General features: G+C 39.5%; 1 protein-coding gene across 3 annotated transcripts in view; it reads left to right on the top strand.

Annotated features, from left to right (window-relative positions):
• Positions 1-23,200, top strand: part of CACNA2D3 (calcium voltage-gated channel auxiliary subunit alpha2delta 3) — a 1,029,735-nt gene that overhangs the window by 575,060 nt on the left and 431,475 nt on the right. For all 3 annotated transcript variants that reach the window (XM_077278410.1, XM_077278408.1, XM_077278409.1), the window contains exon 13: positions 2,771-2,904. In XM_077278410.1, the coding sequence (XP_077134525.1) occupies positions 2,771-2,904 (134 nt within the window). The remainder of the gene's footprint in view (positions 1-2,770; positions 2,905-23,200) is intronic.

Genomic DNA, 23,200 nt, shown 5'->3' on the forward strand with positions numbered 1-23,200 from the left:
TCCACAGTGGTGATAGAGCTTCACCCGTTTCCACATCACATCCACAGTGGTGATAGAGCTTTTCCTTCCTGTTTAGTCCAATCAGTTGAGTCATTCCCTGCTGCCTCCCACTGTGTGCTGCATGGGAAGGCTGGAGCAGGAGGCTGAGGGTCTGGCAGAGACTGGCGGGAGGGTTATGTCTGTTGTGAGGTCACTGACCAGTTTCTGCCAGACAGGAAAACTCTACACAGGGAGTGAGCAGCTCCTCCAGGATCAGGAGAAAGCTACTCACCAGACTATGATGCCTAGGACACTGTGCAAAATGCCAACAGGTAGCATATTACAAACTGTCAGAATTCTGCTGCCTAGGTACACATGCAAATTATACCGAAAGCCCAGCCCAGACCTCCCCTTTAACCTCAAGAAGCCTAACAATAACCAAAGTCTCAACTTTTTAACCACCAGAAGCTCTAGAATTCAACTAATCTGGGTGGAATGCTAATACACTAACTAATGCACCACTCAGACAACTCTTTATACAAAGATACTTCAACGAATTAGGTAGGACTATGTAATCGCCCCATTTCTCTAATCTACCCCCACTTTTCCCTATAGGCCCTACCTACTGCATCCTAAAACACCATCTTAACATACCCACTAGTTTCCCACATAGATTAAGATACCCTATCCAAATACAAAGACCCTGGTATACCTCCTAGTAATGTGGCGCTCCCTTTTATCCCCTTTAGGTCACAGTATGGAACCTATTTTGTTTATGATCCTCATCCTGTGTAAATAAACCCAGCGATCAAATGACAAAACGTTAATTTGTGGTTGATTAAATTTTTTATGCGGACACAGAAGTTGTTTTGTTAGTAGTAAATCTTCTTGGAAAAGCAAGGGGTTACACTACAAACTAGAGATGAGCAATTTGATTCAAAAAAGCAAATAGAATTTTCTATGAATATCACAAAAATCCAATCAATTTGTCAGAATCCAAATTGTTTGCAATCTGATTTGCTTTAATCCAGTTCTTTTAAGAGCTTAATTAATAAATTTTGCAGTGACCTCACCCCTCACCTGTCCCACCGCCATCTCCCTACCGAGAAATACACTAGATTTCTCCCTCGGGCTGCGGTGCTCTCACCAGTCTTCACCTTTCATCTTAATTTAGGCAGAGAAACGCTATTTTCTAGTTAAAGGGGGACTGTTTGTTTTTTTCCCAAGGCCCTAAAAAACTGATAGGCAGGTAGTTGTTTATTACCTACCTGTTCTGTCTGGCACCGCCTCAGAGCAGTTACAAACCCTTCTGCTGCCACTTCATTTGACCTCACGTTGACAGATGCCGATAAGTTGAATGCGAGATGCGGGAAGGGGGCAGAGTCAGACCCCTCTTGCTCAGGGGCCCCATAGCGGTCACTGGATGGGTGCCCCTGGAGGAGCGGGAGTCCTAGGTGGCTGCCTGGTCTGCCTGCCCCTAACGCTGGCCCTGGTAGTGGACAACTCCTTTAAGTTCCCACAAAGAGTTTTTATGACTTTTTGACACTGTGTATTTTCATTGAGCCAAAAATACAGCCACTTACAGTTCCAGCAAAGTGGATGGATTTATAGAAATATCCTGCTCACTGTGCTCTTTTTTTTACTCAGAGTAAACTGACGTGCAGTGAAATTCACAACATGTAAACTTATCTTGCCAGTATGCTCAGTATTCTGTGTAGATTTTACTCATAGAATTGCGTTAGATGCTTAAAAATCAGCAGTTAAAAAATGCTTATGCATTTTTAGTGCGTGTCCGCTACGGAAATGCACCAAAATGCATATAGTCGCACATGACAGTATCAATAAAGGTTTGTCAAACCAAATGCAAGGAAGTATAAAAAACAAAGCAGCTTTATTTAAAACATGACATAACTAACAAGAGACAAGCAACTGCTGAGTCAAAAACGCTATAAAAATACATGTTAAAAGCAAGTAAGAATGCAATTAAAAAACTGCAAGTTCCGTAAATTAGGTGCCGAAATGATCTAAAAAATCTGCAAGATCAAAAACTCACCAACTACTCATCGTGGGAACGTAGCCTTTGGGTGTGTACATGGTGTATTTTAGACACTATAGCCGACATGCCTACATCGTTTCTATAGCAGAAGACAGTTCTTCTGATGTCACATCTACAGAGTGGAGGCTTCTTTTCCTCTCCACTGTGTCGATGGGGTGGGACTTCCGACATCATTCTGATTGACAACCAGATCCCCGCTGTAAACCTGGGGGAGCTGGCTGTCAGTCAGAATGATGTCAGAAGTCACGCTTCACCATGGCAGTTGAATCCGCAGCAGGGTCAGTATGTGACCGCTCTATGCCGATGAAGAACAGTGCCGGGCACAACAGGTACGGTAGGTAAGTTGCAATCACACGCCTGATATTGCATTGATACACTTGTTTTTTGATAGATATATATATATATATATATATATATATATATATATATATATATATATTGTTCTGGATATACCCTTTAAATTGCTGTGCATAAGTCTATAATTTTTAGTGGTTTTATTTTTTAGACATTTTCAGGTGGGGTTTTGGTGGAATCCACCTACATAAGATGTCATGTGAAGATTCCCTTTGCTCTTTTAAGTCAAAATTCCCCTTGACGGGACTAAAAAAAAAATTGTTTTTATAGGCCGCCTATTGTCTTTATGTTGTGCGTAATGTTGGATTGTTGATTTATGACAAGAGAATACGCAACATCTTATATTATGGTTTATATCTATAGTTTGTGTTTTTACTGTAGGCTTTTTCACCCAAATATCCACTTTAGCTGATGTACAAGAGAACGTCATGGCATATCTCCACGTCTTGAGTAGACCAAAGGTGATAGACCAGGAGCACGATATAGTGTGGACGGAAGCCTATGTAGATAACACGGTAAGTATGAGTAGCATTTTCTATGCAGGTCATTTACATGTTCCACATGTATTATTCTTGCCATCCAGCAGTGACTTTTAGTCTCAAAACTAAAAGTAAAAAATGCATCCATTTTCATATGTAGCACAAATTCTACTTTTCTTTCGACTGATTTTTAACTTCGTGCTTTACTTAGGTGTTACCACCATAATTCGCAGCAACAATCTTCTCTATTGCATTTTTGCTGCAATTTTTAATGCATTTTCCACCATTTTTTATGCAATTTTGGTGGAAAGTTAAAACTTTGTTTTATAATAAAGGCCAGAAAATATTTGATTCTGTACTTGAAGGGGTTGGTCACTACTCAGACAACTCCTTCTCAATTACTATATTCCCCCATGTAAAATAAAATCAGCCTGTACTCACCTCCGGTGCCATTCCAGCGATGTGTCCTGAGGCTCACAGGACATTGTAATGAACCCTGCCGCTAATCAGTGACTGTTAACGAGCTGCTTCAATCTCACTTCCTTCCGGCAAAGTTGGAAGTCAGAAAAGTTGCTGCTCTCTCCAACGGAAGTAAGAGTGAAGCCACTTATTAGTGACTGCTTATTGGCTGCAGGGTTCACAAGACGTAACAGTATCTCGCGAGCCCCAGGTTCTAGAACAATTGCTGGAATGGCGCAGGCACCAGTGGTGAGTAAAGCTGTTATTATTTTGTATGGTGAAAAATAGCGAAGGGGTTGTCCGAGAAGTGGATAACCCCTTAAAAATGCAGCTGCATTTTTTTTTTACATGACTTTTAACAAGAATTTTTAAAATGCATTTTTTCCATGCTTTTAATGGAATCCTATAGGGCAAAAATTGCAGCAAAATTTGCACATATCAACAGCGCCTTTAAAGACAGTAGCAAAGAGTTTTCATGAAAACACATCCCCTTTGCTTGAGCAGTTAAACAAGGCAACTTTTCTACCAAAAAACACAACATTTTCGCTAGGAACATGGCCTTACTTTTTTTTTCGTGACAACATTTTTCAAAAATTTTAATTCAAATGACAAATGTGTATGTATTTATTGCACTACATTGTATTCTTTTATTTATTGAGCCTTTTATTTATACTGATAAAAATAAATATGATATCAAAATATTTGCCTGCAAAACAGGGCAGTGAAAATATTATCCTATATTATACTTTTTTGGGGGAAGCAGTATTTATGGACATGAAGGAACATCTGCTTTCAGTTCCAGTAATTTTATTCCAGATTTAATTCCAGTTCTTACATTGATGGAAGTGTTGTTTTTTTCATAACCTGAAGGTGTTAATGTGTTTATAACATTTGAATGACTATTCTGCTGTATTTATGTATTTATTGACTCAATTTTGATAATATTCACCATAATTTATATTAATGGCTTTTGCCAGTTTTAAGCTAGATCGAAAAAATAATTAAAAAATAAGTTGCTTTTAGATTTTTTTTTACAATTTTATTTACAAACATTTTTTTCCTACTTTTGACAGTTTATTGTGGGTTGAAATGTATTTTTTATTAATTAAAATACCAATGAATTATTTTGTCTGCATGAGAATGCGGTTCTAAATACCCTAATACTTAGTTCTATACTGGAAGTTATAATAGCTCACACATGTCTCCAACTGAAATGGTAGGAATTACTAAGACAGGAAAAAAGTAAAAGGTATTTGCAACTTTAGTTACTTTTTGTGTTAGTTTCATGATGTCGTAGGTGTGATGATGATGTCACAGGCAGTTTGTGTCATTGGGGTGCTAAGAATTTCATATGCGCTACGACGTTATAAAGGGCTGTCTCAGTGATGTTTATGCTGTGCATCAATTAAGGAATCATTTTTAAACTAAAATGTTTTCTTTTTGATTTATATCTATAAGACTTTTATATATTTTTAGATGCTCTTTTTTTATATCAATTATTGTCAATTTAAATGGCATCAAATGCATTAAAATAACGTTTCCTGTCCTAGGTCCCTATATATATACATATATATATATATATATATATATATATATATATTAAATAAGGATATGTATATATACATATATGAACATATCACTATTTAGTTGCTCGTTTTTCCCTTTTATCAGAAAATTCATGGTATACTTTTCTTCAAATAGGTTATGTGATTAAATGCTGGCTTCAAGAAAATTGCATGACTTTATGTTCTCTTTAACGTAGTCATCATCTCTGTCACCAGACTACCTGTATGATGAAACTGCATGGACTTTACCACTAATGTTTTGCAAAAGAGGGACAGAAACTTCTATCATAGTCGCTGATGATGACTGCACAGCTCCAGTCATACAGTTATAATGAAGAAGATCACAATGCACAATTGTAGGAACTGTAGCTCATATTCATCAAGCTATTTAAGACATAAAGTTGCATATTTCTCAAGTTATTTAGATTTTATCAAGGAAAGTTGAAAAAGTGAATGTCGAAGTACCAGGAAGGGAGCTTCAACAATTAATATTAGACACATATATTAATCTTTATGCCAGAACATTTATGCCACAAGTTTGCAAGCAAATCTACACTTGATCATGGGAGGTATAGATTTCATTTTTGAATTTTAGAGCAATCTAAAGCAAATTTGTTTTGTGTCATGCAACTTTAAATTAATTTAGTGTGGTTTTCTCCAATATTCTTTTTAATTGTCAATTAATTTTTATTGCACAATTCAAAAGTACACATGAAAATAAAAAACGCTGTGCTATATCTTATCAATGAAATATGCTTCTTTCTCCACCTGGGCTGATCTTTAATTTTCAAAATTCTCAATTCACAAGTAAAATCTGTATTCAATGAAAACAGATTTTTAAAGTATTGAGATAGAATCTTATCAGTAGCAACTTTGATCTAAGCTGCGGAAAGGGGGAATAAGGAGGAGGGAGAAGTTAAAAAATCAGAGCTCCCTCCTCCTCCTCCTCCTTCCTCCTCCCATCTCTATAAAATCTCACCAGTAGTAACTTTCATCTCTTGTCTCAGTAATGGAGCAATATGTCTTCACTGAATACAGATTTTACCCATGAATCGAGAATTTTGAGAATAAATGATCAGTCCAGAAGGAGAAAGAAGCAGAGTTCTCTGATAAGATATATTACAAATTGTATTATTTTCATGTGCACTATTGATTTATGCAATAAAAACTGAAATGACAGATACTCTTTAACCCCTTCCTGACATGAGCTGTACATGTACGGTGCATGCCGTGAAGGGTTAAACACCGATCTTGAGAAGTCTGCTCCACTATATTAGCGTAATTATCATGAATTATCATGGACAACATAGCTTTAGAGGATGCCAAGGGGTAGAAGTCACGTGCTGGACTTGACTTCTTCAAGAAGCTACAGCACCATCTATCTCATGAAAAGATGCCAGTATAGCATACGGTAGCTTCAGGTTATTTTGTCTGTAAAATATCTTTATTTACAAGTAAACGATTAACCCTTTGGCCTCCTTACCACTTTTCAACCTAATAAAAAGCAAAACAAATTTTAAAGCATAGATGAGACGTCCGACTCCCCACCGCCCACCGCAGAACGTATGTGTCTACCATTGCAAGGTCTGGACTAAAGTTCAGAGCTGAAGAGGAGGTCGGATTTGTCTTTTATCCTGAGTTGTTTTTGGAAAATCTCTCCTAATACACAGCTTGTTAGGGCTGCTCTCCATCTCAGTCTATCGCTCATGCTGTCCTCACGTCTCTAAATGTCTCCAACATATTGTAGAGGCCTCATCCTCGCTGTAACTGTAGCAAGTTTATTCCATTGTTGCCAAATGGCAATTTTACATATTTTAGAGTAATCATCTTGGAAAGAAAGACTTTTTTTTGTGGTTCTTTCATCACTCCTGATGATGCATTGCTGCGATTTGTAGAAACAATGTATCAACTGAGGCCATCAAAGAGAAATACATTACTGACCGTGGAAGGATTAGTGAAAGTTCCTTATAGTTTCACTTCTTGTAGGATGAACGGCTTATATGCAAATGCCGGATCATGGATTCATCCAGGAGGAGTCTGTCTATCTATCTATCTATCTATCTATCTATCTATCTATCTATCTATCTATCTATCTATTTAAGTATTATCTATCTATCTTCTATTTATCTATCTATTATCTATCTATCATCTATCTATCTATCTATCTATCTATCTATCTATCATCTATCTATCTATTTAAGTATTATCTATCTATCTTCTATCTATCTATCTATCTATCTATCTATCTATCTATCAACCTATCTATTATCTATCTAGCTCTCTACCTATTATCTCTCTATTATCTATCTATCTATCTATCTATCTATCTATCTATCTATCTATCATCTATCTCTCAATCTATTATCTATCTATCTATCTATCTATTATCTATCTATCTATCTATCTATCTATCTATTATTTATCTATTATCTATCTATTATCTATCTATTATCTATCATCTATCTATTATCTATCTATTATCTATTTATCTATCTATCGATTATCTATCTATTATCAATCTATTATCTATCCATCATCTATCTATTATCTATCATCTATCTATTATCTATCTATCTGTCTATTATCTATTATCTATCTATTATCTATGTATTTATTATCTATCTATTATCTATCTATCTATCTGTATCTTAAACAGTACACAATTGGTGTAAGGCCTCCCATACAAAACATCCGACTTTTCTAAAAATATATATAAATGGAAACTGCAGGCAGCCCTCCAATAGTTGCCAAAAGCAAGTGGATTTTATTTAGCCGATGTGGAGTTGCAACATTTTGATTCAAGTGAACGTTTCTCAAGCAAATACTCAAGTCATCTAATGTAAAGTGCAAGTGTTGCAAAGTGCATAAGACAGATGTGCATACATGATTATATGAAGTTTAAAGAAATCAATTAAATTTGCCTGAAAATTTGCCACTGTAATTTATAAAGACATACATGATATTTTCCCCAAATTTCAGATTATCTCTATTAGCCAAAAACGGTTCCAAATGTGTACTTTTTGTACAACTCTCGTGAATCAATGTCCATAGACAGGAGTGTTAGCAAGAAAGTCCATGGTGCAAAAGATCATAAGGTGCAACCAGGAGCCACATGACCTTAATTCCCCCGATGCGAGTTTCGATAACATTTCAGCTATGGACGTGTAAGACAGAATGATGCTTTGGAGAGAGTGATGCTTTGGAGAGCAGTGGTCTTGTGCCATCTATCTTCGCATGACCAACTTGGAAAGATCGGAGAGATGGTGTTCCATCCGCAGAAGAGAAGTAATGATCATTTTGTTGTTTTCAGAATTGTCTGAAAATATAGATCTCACATTTGATCTATTTGGTGATTTTTGTTTCCTGGTTTAGTCTTGCCGTCTTGCCAGGAAAGAAGGAGTTAAAGATACTTTCTTTTCATACCTCATTAGCTCTTCTCATTAGGTCCTATAAGAAAAATGTCTGAGATCTATTGTAGATACTATTTGTTTTAAATCATTCCTTGGAAAAATATGATTCTGATTAAGTTGTCCCTGTGGGCAATACTGATATAATTGCTAGCGTTGGTCTTGAAGAACATATCTTCTAGAAAAAAAAATCCTTCAGTGATATATAGAACTGTCTATCTTTAATCTGGGACATCGGATCCCTTGTCTCCTCAACTCATTGAGTACATTGCTCCGATAAGGCTACAAACCTTATTGTAAAAAATGGACTTTTCTTCTGTCCGAAACAAATGGCCTTAGACTGTAAAATGATATAAGGTCCGCTCTTCGTTTCTAGAAATAGATCCACTCTTCTTTGTGGGTTACAACTGATATTGCAGGTCTGCCTTATTCACTTAGAAGAGGGAGCAAAATGTTTTTTTTTTTCCCCCAAATTTTTTTACTTTTTCATTTTATTTAAAATGTTCTTAATATTTTTGAAAATCTATGTAACATGTAATAAGGATAGCAAAACCCTACTGAAAGCACCAATGGATTCCATTAAAGTCGAAAGACCCAGGTGTCAAAATTTGCTCAAAAAGTTGCAACAATTTTCAATTCGCGCAAGAAATAGAGCCATAGACAACAACATTTAGGGTTCGTTTACAGTCATATTTTCGGTCAGAATGTGACCTGACAAAACTTTGGATTGCGCTTGGACCAAAGGTATCGTTTTGGGCTATGCACATGTCTGACCGAGCAGGTCCGAGGAAGAAATTGTAGTATGCCCGAGTTGAATTTTATTATTGGATCCAGCGCAGCCATGTCTTACATGTCAATGAGTGCGTGGAAAACATCAGACTGCACTCGGATGACATCTGAGTACAGCTCGATTTGTGCGCACTGACTGAATGAAGAAGATGGAGAAGTCTTTTTGCCATCTTCCCCTGATCTGAGAAAATCGGATCACACTGTGGTCACATTCTGATCAAACTCTAATCAGATTGCGATTAGCTTAATCAGACCGATTGTCTCTGATGAGAGAATACACGCTGGTGTGACCCTAACCTTCAACACATTTATTAAGCTTTGAGACAGGAAATTTAGCAATTTTTGATATAAGGCTCAGATTAAATTTGGAACTTCAGAACAGCCTAAAATATGGCAAATTTATGAAAAATGCACCTTTTAATAAATCTGGCACAGTCTTAATAAATTTGTCCTCTTAGAAACCATCGGGGTTTGTTCATAGGAGAACCGACAACATGGAATAGCTATTATGGCTGTGTTGTCATTGGATCCATTTCTCTATTGTGAGGACAGCTTTAAAGGGGTTATCCAGGTTTGGGATGAAAGTCTGCAGTCACTCTATGTGACTGCAGACTTGTGAATCCTCACAGTGCGCACAATGCACGCTGTCAGGATCCTTCCGTTCTGGTGGGGAAAGCAGGAGGTCACGTGACTGTAAATATGGAATTTGCATATATATTGCGTGTACCGCACGCTGTCATGACTCTCCGGTGCTAGTGGGGAGAGCGGGAGTTCGCTTGACTGTTAGCATGTGATTGCTGATATATTGTGAGAACCGCACGCTGCTGGGATTCTCCAATGCTGAGGTTAAGAGGAGAGTAGAAGCTCACGTGACCATATATCATTTGTACAAACATGGTCACAAGCCGACTAGACGTGCTCAGCTTCTCTCTATTCACTTGTATTGACTGAGGCAGCACATGTCTAGTTGGAATGTGGCCGGAAGTATGTGAAATGCATATGATCGCCCACTCTCACTGCAAGCACCAGAGAATCCTGACAGTGCACATTGTGCGAGCTGTGCGGACTCAGATGTCTGCAGTCACATAGAGTAACTGCAGCCTTTCATCCCAAATCAGGACAACACCTTTAAATATTATCCTCCGTTCCATAGAATAGGAATTACCATCAAAAGATGATGAGTAATCTTATGGCACATGTGGTATCACAGTTCCTCAACTTTTCAATAATAAGTATTTTTAATTACTACTTTCCAACATCTTCCTTGTTGGCCGTGTAGTCAATAGTCGTTACAGTGTCCATTGAGCTCAGATTTATAGTATGCTTATGGGGTATGTGCTCTTTTTTTATATCTTTCTTGCCACAAGTGAGTGTAACTTGCTGTAATTTTTTGTATAACATACTTCCAACCTGGAGGTATTAACTTGTAAATTAGCAATACAATTAATTGTGGAACTGCAAGGTTTTGTAAACTGAGACTCTGCTTGCTGATTTGCCAATTACATATAAATATCAATGTTTTTCTAATATTTTTCTCATTTTTATTTTATTATTTTTTATTTATATTGGGATTCAACCCTTTTACTTTTTTCACATTTTTTGAAAGGCAATCTGTCACGAGGTTTTGCAACCTTATCTGAGAGCAGTATAATGTGGAGACAAAGAGCCTGATTCCAGCGACGTCTCACTTGCTCTAGTTTTGATAAAATCACAGTTTTATCAGCAGATTTTCACTGGAGGAATAGTAAACCTGCTGCCATGTAGTCCTCCATATTTATGAGCTCTGTGTAACCCCGCCCCCACCACTGATTGGACACTTTGTACACAGAAAGCTTCCTATCGGAGGTGTGGGCGGGGTTATACAGAGCTCAGCATTCTGAGCACTGCTAGATCTTCAGCAGATAAAACAGCAATTGTATAAAAACTACACCAGTCAGCCAAGTAAGTGACACATCACTGGAATCAGGGTCTCTGCCTCTACATTATGCTGCTGTCAGATGGGGTACCAAAATATGGTGACGGATTCTCTTTAAGGTTACAGGCAAAAAAATCTGAATAAATAAACCCATTTGTCCAAGATGGCCAATAGGGTCAGAAAAATGTAATCTCTGCAGATTATGCCTTTTCGGATTTTAGCAGCATTTCTTTTATATGAAAGATACTTAATTCCTGGGGAATGTTCATGATTGAAGGAAATTTGCTTCATCTCATATGTGATTTACACTAAGTATGAGTGGTATGAAACAAGTGACTTGTGTTTTATCCAATAAATGTCCCCCCCCCGAGTTCTTTATATGTATATAATAGTCAATTGCTATCACCATTTTTTTTTGCTACTTATAATGATCATATTTGTAGCTTTTCCTTTTCGTTACATTTGTTCTACCAGATTTTTAAAGGAATCTGATGATGATGATGATGAGGAAGCTGGTTGTTGAAATAAAACATATGGGACTTTTCATCCAGATGTGATCTAGTGTTTTACCTCCTGAGGTTTAAAAATATCCCCACACCACAAGCTTGCATAAGTTGTTGAGTTACTAGGATTTTATCAAAAGTGGAACTTTTCAGGGTCGTTACTAGGATTTTATCAAAAGTGGAACTTTTCAGGGTCGTTACTAGGATTTTATCAAAAGTGGAACTTTTCAGGGTCGTTGCTAGGATTTTATCAAAAGTGGAACTTTTCAGGGTCGCTACTAGGATTTTATCAAAAGTGGAACTTTTCAGGGTCGTTACTAGGATTTTATCAAAAGTGGAACTTTTCAGGGTTGTTACTAGGATTTTATCAAAAGTGGAAACTTTCAGGGTCACCTTGTACAGTCACAAATGACGGAGACTACGACAGAGAGAGATGGCACAATGTTTTATATGATGAAAAAAGGCCAATTGTACAAATGTACCTAGAAGCTTCCTCGCTCAAGTTCTTAGATGCTTTATTTCCAGCAGGAAGTTTTTGTGGGCTAGAAGCATAATTGTTTTTTTTTAGATGGAGAATATTGTAACAGGGCCAACTGGAGATGTAGACCATATGGAGAACTAGCGAATTTAACTTGGTCTAAGCCAAGCAGTGCTACATGATAATACATACAGTGCATGCGTTCTGAACAGTAGACTGATGGGCGCGACACAAATGAAAAATAAAAAGACATTAATGAAAGTCTCAAAAACACTTGGCTGACTGCTCTGTCCTATAGATTTTTTTTTATTCTTCTCACAAGTACTTGGCTCATTGCGAGTAACTGTAGTTTCAGCATCAGACGATGAGTCGTGGACATGGACAACTAGAGTATAAAGGGTTGTCCACCTTTAACCTCCAAAATGAGATATGGACTTTCCACTTCCAGATTAGTCTCCATGAGCAATGAATGTGACGTAGATGAAGAGTTAACTCAAGTCCCTGCTATCAGACAGGTCATGTCAAGGTGGGCATAGCTTGGTCATCAACTGTGGTCAGACTGAGATCACTATGGGCAGCAGATGGTACACATGGTCAATGAGACAAGCCAGTTCCATAAGAGAAGGAACAAAAAACTAACATCTTTGCAGCTAACAGAATCTCAAAGGAGTCTTCAAAACTTAGCGGAACTTAGACTTTGGCTTAGACCCGGCACTTGCTCACAACCAGAGCTGGATCACAGAGAAGCAGAACATCAGCTAATAGCAGAACGTCCGGCACCAAAACTGGTGAGCCGGTGGAATATTACAAACATGAATTCAACTGATGTTGTTGATGGTGTTCCCGCTAAGCTGTGCACTCTGGAAAGGGAGGGGTTAACACAGACTGCTGAAAAGGATCAATCCACCCACTTGTTAGCAGCCTGGGGAATATTAACATAAGTAGAGTATGCAACATAGAAGTAGCGTTGGTCGTCAATTTTGAGGAGCTTACACTTTGCCTCAAAATGTTTTTATTTTTTACTATTTCTAAGGGCAGTTGCAGCATATTTTCAGTCTGAGTGTGATCCGATGTTTTGCCGGACCAACGTTAGTATATGGGGCTGTGCACATGTCCAATATTTTCCTTGGAAAACTGTAGGAGAGATCAGTGCAAAATAGGGTCTTATCCACGAAATATAGTGAGCTTTACGCTCAGATTAAACTCACCCATTTAATCTGAAAAGAGCAGCTTATAGTGCAATATCAGCTGCAGCAGATCCACGGGTCAGCCAGTGACCATCAGACATTAATAGGTTAGAAGGAGTTTGTGGATAGTCTCCGCGCTACCGACAGGATTGTAGACATATATCCCAGTGAAGTAAAATGATTGGTTTATTTCGACGCGTTTCGAAGTACAAGGTTACTTCTTCAGGAAAACCACATGAATCAACTTACATGTGGTTTTCCTGGAGAAGAAGTAACCTTGTACTTCGAAACGCGTCAAATAAACCAATCATTTTACTACACTGGGATATATGTCTAAAATCCTGCCGGCAGCGCGGAGACTATCCACAAACTCCTTCTAACCTATCAATATTTTCCTTGGACAGAGCCGGTCTGAGGAAAAAAAATACTGCATGCCAGAGTTTGATCCGATATTTGGATCCCACTCGGCCATCGAAGTCAATGAGTGAGTAGAAAACATTGGATTGCACCTGGATGACATCTGAATGTTGTCTGGTTTTCAAGGACTGACAGAATGGAGAAGATGGAGACATTTTCCTTTCCATCTTCTCCTCATCCGAGAGAACTGGATCGCGCTATGATCAGAGTTTGATTAGTGTATCATTTGCCCGAGAGAATCTACAGCCGTCTGCCCCTGCCCAATTCTGCTTTAAAGTTAGACAAACCTATAATACTTTTATAACTACTATTTATCTGCATATCTGTACAAGGTATTTACGGTATTTTACATCTTTGGAACGATACATGCATCAGTTTTGAAAAGTAGACTGATGGGTGCGGCACGCCTAAGATAACGAAAGATTTTAATAAAAGTCTCAAAAACACTTGGTTGACAGCTCTGTCCTAGAGATGATGTTTTTTTCTCCTTCTCACAAGCACTTGGCTCACTGCTAGCCACTGAAGGCTCAGCTTCAGATGATGAGACATGGACATCTGGAGTGTGTTAATACGATGGAATCTAAGGATCGGATTGTAAATCTTCCATAGATGTATCCCTTGGTGCATTCATAGGTTCACAGACATTGACCGATGGCAATCACTGGGTGCGTTCCGCTGACATTTTCTAAAAAGTTATTAGCAAAACGGGGGTATCCCGTCCATGTAGAATGGAAGGTAATTTAGTTTTCAACAGCCGCTCCCAAATATTTGTGTGCACTTTAATGAAAAATGAATGCAGGGCGCTCACTTGTCACCGGTATCAACTAAACGATTCCAAGGGTCAAGCGACTAATCTGTTCATGATCTTGGCTGATGACAAAAATGTACCAGAACAGATAAAAATAAGGAAATAAATATCTTTATAGTCTTATATTCACTTGGATGAGAAGCAAGTCAAGAGAAAAGATATTGTTCTAAAATAAAATCCCAACTTTTTAGAAGTTAGACGACGTGGCAATTTAAAGGGATTATTCAGCACAAAAGAACATGGCTGTTTTGAATCAGAAAAAAACGAATCATGACTATTAGTTGTCTCTGGTATTAGACATATTGCGAATGAACTGTACCTGTAAAGTTTTGTCACACTATTTTTTTAAAAAAAACTTTTTTTTTCTAATCCTGTACCACACTGGTAAGCCACGTTCACATGGTCAGTATTTGGTCAGTATTTTACATCAGTATTTGTAAGCCAAAACCAAGAGAAGTATAATAGATACACATCACCACTTCTGTATTTATCACCCACTCCTGGTTTTGGCTGAAAAATACTGATGTGAAATGTTGACCAAAAATTGAACTTGTGAACGTGACCCTAAAGAGACACTTTCGTCAGAAAGGAGTATTTTCTTAAACTCAAAATTCATTTAAACATTTTACTTAACTGTTTTTGTTTTTAGAATTTTCAGCAGTTTCAATAATTTAAGAAAAAGTATAAAAAATGTTGTCCTGCCAAGCCCTCGGCTCAAATGCATAAAATTCCTAACTGCATGGGAAAATGTGTAATAAATAGGTATGAATTCGATTACACAGCAATTGTAGCCACAACATGGGTCCAATTTTTTGTGACTTGCCTGTCCTTGTACTCTAGGGATCAAATACAACCCCATCCAAATGTATCGCACTGTGATGTACAGTAGGAGCGATGCAGGGTGATTTTTGGTGGCACGGCCTGTGTTGTGGCCAATGTCACCATGTAGCCTTAGACTTAGGATCCGATTATACAAATCACACAGGCTCTGATCAGAGTTTGATCAGAGGGTGATCAGAGTGGGATCTGATTTTCTGGGAGATGGAAAAAAAAGAATAGTTTCTACACCTTCTCCATTCAGTCTGTCCTTGAAAATCATTCCGCACTCAAATGTCATCCGAGAGCGGTCCGATATTTTCCAAAGACCCATAGACCTCAATGGCTGAGCCCGAGCCAAATATTGGAGACAAATCATGTGTGCTGCAAATTTTTTTGGACATGTGCACAACCTGATTGAATAACATGGGGCAAGTGCTGTCTGTAAAAATGACGGATAGCACTTTTTACGGCCCTTAAGGTCACATACACTAATTGGCCACTTTATAAGAGACACATGCCCTTACCTAATTGGATCATTCCTGGATGGAAACTAGACATGAGACCTTGAAACACAGCATAAATTCAAGAGAGAAATGTTTCCGTGGATCTGTTTAATTGTGAATTCACATTAGAATGGGAAAATTGAATTATCTCATTGACCTCCGATGAGGTTTGGACTATCTAGAGTATGTAAACCACTGCCAACCTTGTTAAGAGTGTTGAGAGAAAGGTGTTATTGAGGAAAGCGATCCAAGAAAATTGGACCCTGCGGATGTAAACATCTTATTGATAAAAGGGGTCAAACAAATTGTCAGGAATTGTTCTCATTAACAGGCTGTACACAGTCAAGCAAATTGCAGCTGAATACCACGCTGCTACTTCAGCTAACATGTCCTAATGACATTCCTTAGCATGGATGAGCTAAACCAGATGAAGAACAGTTTGATTGCCACTGCTGCCTTTGCAAAACATAAAGTCCACATTCCAGTGGGCAAAAGAGTGCAAAAATCTAGAAAACTGAACAGAGGAAAATTATTGCTTGGTCATATGAACCCATATTTTAGGTGCGCCATGTGGATGGGAAGGTTAGACTGTGGCAAAAACAGTTGAGGCTGGTGGTGGTGGAGCAGAGGTGTGTGAAATGGTTTCTTGGAACAGTTAGGGCCCCTTGATACCTGTGGATAGATGTGTGGGACAGTAGGACTTACCTAAACATTGTGGCGAACCAAGCTCTTTCCTTCATGTCAGCTGTTTACCTTTTGGCAGAAGGACACTGTCAGGAGGACAATGCACCGTGATTTTGAATGTTCCTTATTATACTTTGGGGTCTCTCTATACCCCTGGCATACTAAATGTAAGATGTAAAAATTAAAAAAAATCCTTATTTTACATTACCATTCGCCTCTCCGGTCCCCCCGCTCCTCACTGTCAACCGTGTGGTCATTGTTGCATCTCATTGGGCTGAGACTTCTGAATTTGATGAGGTCCAGGACTGTTCTTCACAAGGGTGATAAGAAGATGCAATAAGGACTAGAAGGGGAATTTCTTGGAGAAGGAAGAACAAGGCACATGAATATATTTTGCATTTAAGGGCAGAGACAGACTGCCGTATTTCTCGTGCGGGAATCGCATCGTAAACCTCATACTGGCTGTCGGCTCTCCTGACCTGAGCTTGGCAGTTGCGTAGAAATATATCACACTGTCTTACTCAGGTCAGGAGAGGTGCCAGGCCAGTCCGTTCAGTGCGATGCGATTCTGGCAGGAAAAATACGGCAGTCTGTCTCTGCCCTAAGACAAGAAGTCATCCTGTCCATGGACTAGTACTGCAATAGAACAATTTCTATCTCTAATGGAAATCTATGAGTTACTATGCCGCTAAAGGAGGTCCACCACTCTACTTGATGGGTGTCTATAATAAAGTGGCCATTTAGTGTACAGGGTATTGGCATTCGCTGTGCAAGAAAATGGGTCAGAATTTGTTGTTACCAACGTTATATCACTTTATATAGTAATAATAGTCACCGAGTTCCCTCAGTAACACAAACATAACAACTACATTGTTAGACCTTCAGATTCAAGGTTTTGTGGCTGCTTTGCGAACTGAATGGTTGTTATAAGCAATTACTCCACTTTTTTTTTCCTGGAATAAACTAAAGCTTTCTGTCAAAGTAAATCCGTGGGGTAGTATTTGCCTTCTGACCTGAGTGATTTTTGTCATGCGATTTTCCAGATATTCGATCTAAAAAATTTACTGAGCATTAAGTTGTAATCACCGGTACAGCGAAGATATCATTCCAGGGACTCGCCAATTGCCAATTACATGCACAATTGCAGTCACAATGACGGACATTTTCCAGTGCTCTGATACTCTCCGTTAATAGCAGTTTATATTGCTTACAGTAAAACTCTGCACAAGTAAATGTTCATTGCAAACAAGTGTAAAGATTATTGTAAGAAATGCTGCCTTTTCGAGTGGATAAAAAAAATTACATCTTGGTCTAGAAGGACCTCCAAGCCCGTGATTTAAAATATCGGGTAAAGTTCATTAACATTTTAGAAATGTCTTAATGATCACATAGCTATTAGGTCTCATGTACACGGCACTATTACGGATTTGTAATATGGCACCTATATACTTATACTGAATGTTGTTTTGTTCCACTGACTGTAAGGAGGCAGATGGAGGTTATACAGATTCCGTGGAAGAAATGGTCTACTGTGTATTATATTTTAGAATTGTTATTTCTAGGGTAAAATACAGTGCATCTTGGAATTGTCAGATAACGGCATAAACATTCCCTACCGGTCCATAGCATTGGCCCATGAAAGCTTTGAATGTTGCCGTAAAGAGGTGACCATCCAGGAAGAGATCACATGGACAGACGAGACCCACTCTACAGTTGGGAGAGAGATAGGGGACCACACAACAGAATCTGCAGGACAGAGATCTCACCCACCGGCTACTACAGCATCAACATGGGGGCAGAGGAAATCACACAGGAGTTACCAGAATTGGTAATTACTAAAGTAAAATCAGAAGCATCCTGGACATGCAGGCCTCACATCCAACCTGTATTACTGAGAGCGGTATGCAAATTGGCCACTTCCAGGAGGAAGAAAGTGTCTCTCTAGTGCCACCTACCTCAATGCTCAATAACGAGCGTTGCCGATGCCATAGGATATTTAGCCAAACCATATCATTTTCCCATAACACACTGTCTGTCCTAGAAGTCTACCTACATCAATGGCTTCTGCTCCGCAGACAGAAGTGGTACCCTTCTATCCCCCCCAAGAAAGAGCTGTCTATAGATGGAGGCCTTTTACTTTGATCCTAAAATCCTAAATCAAGTGGCAAAGCTCGTTCAATCAACATTGATTTACAAGGTGGCTTCCTACAGTAGGAAAAGCTTTTTTTCCTCTTGGGAGTGGCTAATTTGCATATCACTCTAAGTAATACAGGCTGGATGTCAGATTTGTTTCTTCCTCATAGAAGAGGTTAATTTGATTTCCCTACGTCATCATGGCAATCTCTTCAAGGAAAACTTTACCCCATAGAATTACAAGGAAGGATGCATCCACAAGAAAAAAGTTTGAAAATATTAGCAGGTAGAAAATTGTACGTCATGTGGTCTAAAAATGAAAAAAAGAGTAATAATTTCATCCGATGACTTAGTGTAAGTTTTTAAACTTAAAAATACACTCCTATCAAATTTTTTATTGCAGTCATCATATTATATAGCACTGTGTACTTACAATTGCTCAATTTGCCTTTCTACCGAGCTAATTCTTCTCTTTTCCATTAGGTCTATGGCATCATGTGATTAAAAACTGACTAGCTGACTAAGCTCTAAGTAGAAACAGGAAGTTGCTTTTCCCTGCATGAGTCATCCCCCTCTTCAATTCCTGACCCATCTGCTCTGATCCTCCATGCACCTAGGATTTTGAGATGACAGTGTAGGGAAAAGAGACTCCCTATACTTTATAATATGATGACTGCAATATATTAAGAGGATAAATTATTTTTTGAGGAGAGTGCTTCTTTAAAGGGGTCGCCCTTTAAGATCAAGTTATCATTAGTGTTGAGCATTCCGATACTGCAAGTATCGGGTATCGGCCGATACTTGCTGTATCGGAATTTCCGATACCGAGATCCGATACTTTTGTGGTATCGGGTATCGGGTATCGCAACAACATTAATGTAATAATGTGTAAAAAAGAGAATTAAAATAAAAAATATCGCTATACTCACCTGTCCGACGCAGCCGGGACCTCAGCGAGGGAACCGGCAGCGTTGTTTGTTTAAATTTCGCGCTTTTACTTGGTTACGTGAAGTCCCGGCTTGTGATTGGTCAGGGCGGCCATGTTGCCGGGACGCGGACCAATCACAGCAAGCCGTGACGAAATTACGTCACGGCTTGCTGTGATTGGTCCGCGTCCCGGCAACATGGCCGCCATTAACCAATCACAAGCCGTGACGTCACGGGAGGCTGGACATGCGCATATTTTGAAAAGCGCGCGTGTCCAGCCTCCAGTGACGTCCCGGCAACATGGCCGCCATTAACCAATCACAAGCCGTGACGTCACGGGAGGCTGGACATGCGCGTATTTTGAAAAGCGCGCGTGTCCAGCCTCCAGTGACGTCCCGGCAACATGGCCGCCATTAACCAATCACAAGCCGTGACGTCACGGGAGGCTGGACATGCGCGTATTTTGAAAAGCGCGCGTGTCCAGCCTCCAGTGACGTCCCGGCAACATGGCCGCCATTAACCAATCACAAGCCGTGACGTCACGGGAGGCTGGACATGCGCGTATTTTGAAAAGCGCGCGTGTCCAGCCTCCAGTGACGTCCCGGCAACATGGCCGCCATTAACCAATCACAAGCCGGGACGTCACTGGAGGCTGGACACGCGCGCTTTTCAAAATACGCGCATGTCCAGCCTCCCGTGACGTCACGGCTTGCGATTGGTTAATGGCGGCCATGTTGCCGGGACGCGGACCAATCACAGCAAGCCGTGACGTAATTTCGTCACGGCTTGCTGTGATTGGTCCGCGTCCCGGCAACATGGCCGCCCTGACCAATCACAAGCCGGGACTTCACGTAACGAAGTAAAAGCGCGAATTTTAAACAAACAACGCTGCCGGTTCCCTCGCTGAGGTCCAGGCTGCGTCGGACAGGTGAGTATAGCGATATTTTTTATTTTAATTCTTTCTTTTACACATTTATATGGATCCCAGGGCCTGAAGGAGAGTTTCCTCTCCTTCAGACCCTGGGAACCATCAGGAATACCGTCCGATACTTGAGTTCCATTGACTTGTATTGGTATCAGGTATCGGTATCGGATTGGATCCGATACTTTGCCGGTATCGGCCGATACTTTCCGATACCGATACTTTCAAGTATCGGACGGTATCGCTCAACACTAGTTATCATGTATCTGCAGAACAGGTGGTCCTACCACTGGGACTCACACCGATTGGCAGAATAGGGCACTTTTATCCACATTATAATGGCTTGGTAGTGCACATACTTGACCACCATTCCATTCATTCCCTATGGGGCTGTTGAGCGCAGACTCTACTTTTTCCATAAGTTCCATAGACAATGAATGTAGTCGCAGTCAAACATCCAACCCATTTTGTAACGGGGATAAAAGTCCTCATCAGAGTTAAAATTATTTTTCTACCAGTCAGTGCCGGCCCCAATATACAGACCCTGACTTATCAGTAACTTGTTTTCACTGAACAAACTCCTTAGGCTTCTTTCACACTTCAGTTTTTTGGCGTCAGTCACTTCCGACATAATGACGGATCGACGGATCTATTTTTGTATTTGAATTTTTTTGGTTACAAATTATTTATATACATATATATATATATATTGTTCAGTCAGTTGATCTATTTACTATATACTATTTTCTGACTTGAACGTCCCGCCCTTCTCCAGGTTTTAATTACATCTCAACACAGTTGGTTCTGAGCTTCCTATATAAGTAGGCTTTATCCTGTTACTAGCCATAGGTAAGTGTTCACATTAGGCAGTCAGCTCAGATACCACAAGTAAGTGTTCACACCAGTCAGTGTAGTTACCCATTCGATCTGAGATTACCTTGACGTTTTGGTGAATGGGCTCACAATATTTGCAAATCTTGTGCTAAAAATCTCATGTGTTTGTTCATAAAGTTCATAAGCCAGTATGCTATTTCCTATTTCACATATTTCACATTTTCCTTAGTTTTTAGCACAGACTAATGTAACCATTGATCTATTTTTGGATCGACGGATCTGTCACAATAGTTGAAAAAACGGATGTAACGGATCCGTTTTTTTGACGGATCCGTTACTCGGGGGTTGTATATACTTTTTGGAGCATGCGCAATTGAAAAAAATTGAAAAAACGGATTGGGGCGACGGATCCGCCGAAATGACGGTCGCGACGGATCCGTCGCCCATAGGTGGCCATTCTATGAAATGACGGACGCGACGCATCCGTCGCGATCCGCCATTTCAACGCAGACAAAAAACGTTGCAATGACCGTCAGTGTCTAGATGACGTCCGCCAAATTTTGACGGATCCGTCGCATGACGGATGGAACGGACGACCATCCGTCACAATCCGTCGCTAATGCAAGTCTATGGGGAAAAAAACGGATCCGTCGAAAAAAAAACCGGATCCGTTTTTTGAGGAAAATGGCAGATTTAGACTGACGCCAAACAACTGAAGTGTGAAAGAGGCCTTAGATGTAACAGCAAACTTAAGAAAAATACTTTAAGGGTATGTGCACACGCTGCGGATTTTGCTGCGGATCTGCAGCGTTTCCACAGCCGCGGGTCCGCAGCAGTTTCCCATGCATTTACAGTATAATGTAAACCTATGGGAAATGAAAATCGCAGTGCACATGCTGCGGAAAAAACGCGCGGAAACACAGCAGTTTACATTCCACAGCATGTCAATTCTTTGTGCAGATTCCGCTGTGGGTTTACACCTGCTCCAACAGAAAACTGCAGGTGAAAACCCGCAGCGGAATCCGCAATAAAAAACCGCAATAAATCCGCAGGAAAAAACACAGCAGTTTTGCACTGCGGATTTATCAAAACCGCTGCGGAAAATTCCGCAATGGAATCCGCAGCCTATGCACATGGCCTAAAAGTATCCATAGTCTTCAATGTAACTTTCTTTCCTTTAGGCTAATTCCACATAAGGTTACTTTAACACTTTTTTTGGGGGGAGACCAGAAAAATGCGGTCAATTACATTTTTTTTGTAAGTCCAAAATAACTGCAATATGACATTTACCTGAGAAAATGTAGTTAGAAGAACAATGTTTAGTCGATGGGTAGGCCACCAAATTCTTCTGAATATTGTTTTCTTTGTATACTTTTTGGGCGTAGACGTCCAACGGAATGCACTGTGTACTATTATTATGCTTTGTTAGTATAGCACTATCTTATTCCACAGCGCTTCACAGACAATATCATCGCTGTCCCCAATGGGGCTCACAATCTAGATTCCCTATCAGTATGTCTTTGGAATGTGGGAGGAAACCGGAGAACCCGGAGGAAACCCACGCAAACACTGGGAGAACATACAAACTCCTTGCAGATGTTGTGGTTGGCAGGATTAGAACCCAGGACCCCAGCACTGAAAGGCTGCAGCGCTAACTACTGAGCTAGACGTTAACTCTACCTTATGGATTTTCAGGAATATGGAACGTAAACAACTTCATATCCATAAATTATTTTCAACCAAACAAAACGAATTTGCTGCAAAGTTTGCATAAAAAAATCTTTTTAACCCTGCAGGGCAACTATTTCATTAGTAAAGGATTGAAAACTAGAAAGAGGCCTACAGCAAACGATGGGTCACAGTGGGAAAGTTACCGTACATCATTCATCTCCTCTTATCTGTTACATGAGATCGTTTCTAACAATTTCTTAATTTCCCCAAATGATTTGTTTCTGCATGTAAAGGCCAAATGTGTCTATTTG

This window comes from Ranitomeya variabilis, chromosome 8, assembly GCF_051348905.1.
Source record: "Ranitomeya variabilis isolate aRanVar5 chromosome 8, aRanVar5.hap1, whole genome shotgun sequence".
Taxonomy (NCBI): Eukaryota; Metazoa; Chordata; class Amphibia; order Anura; family Dendrobatidae; genus Ranitomeya; species Ranitomeya variabilis.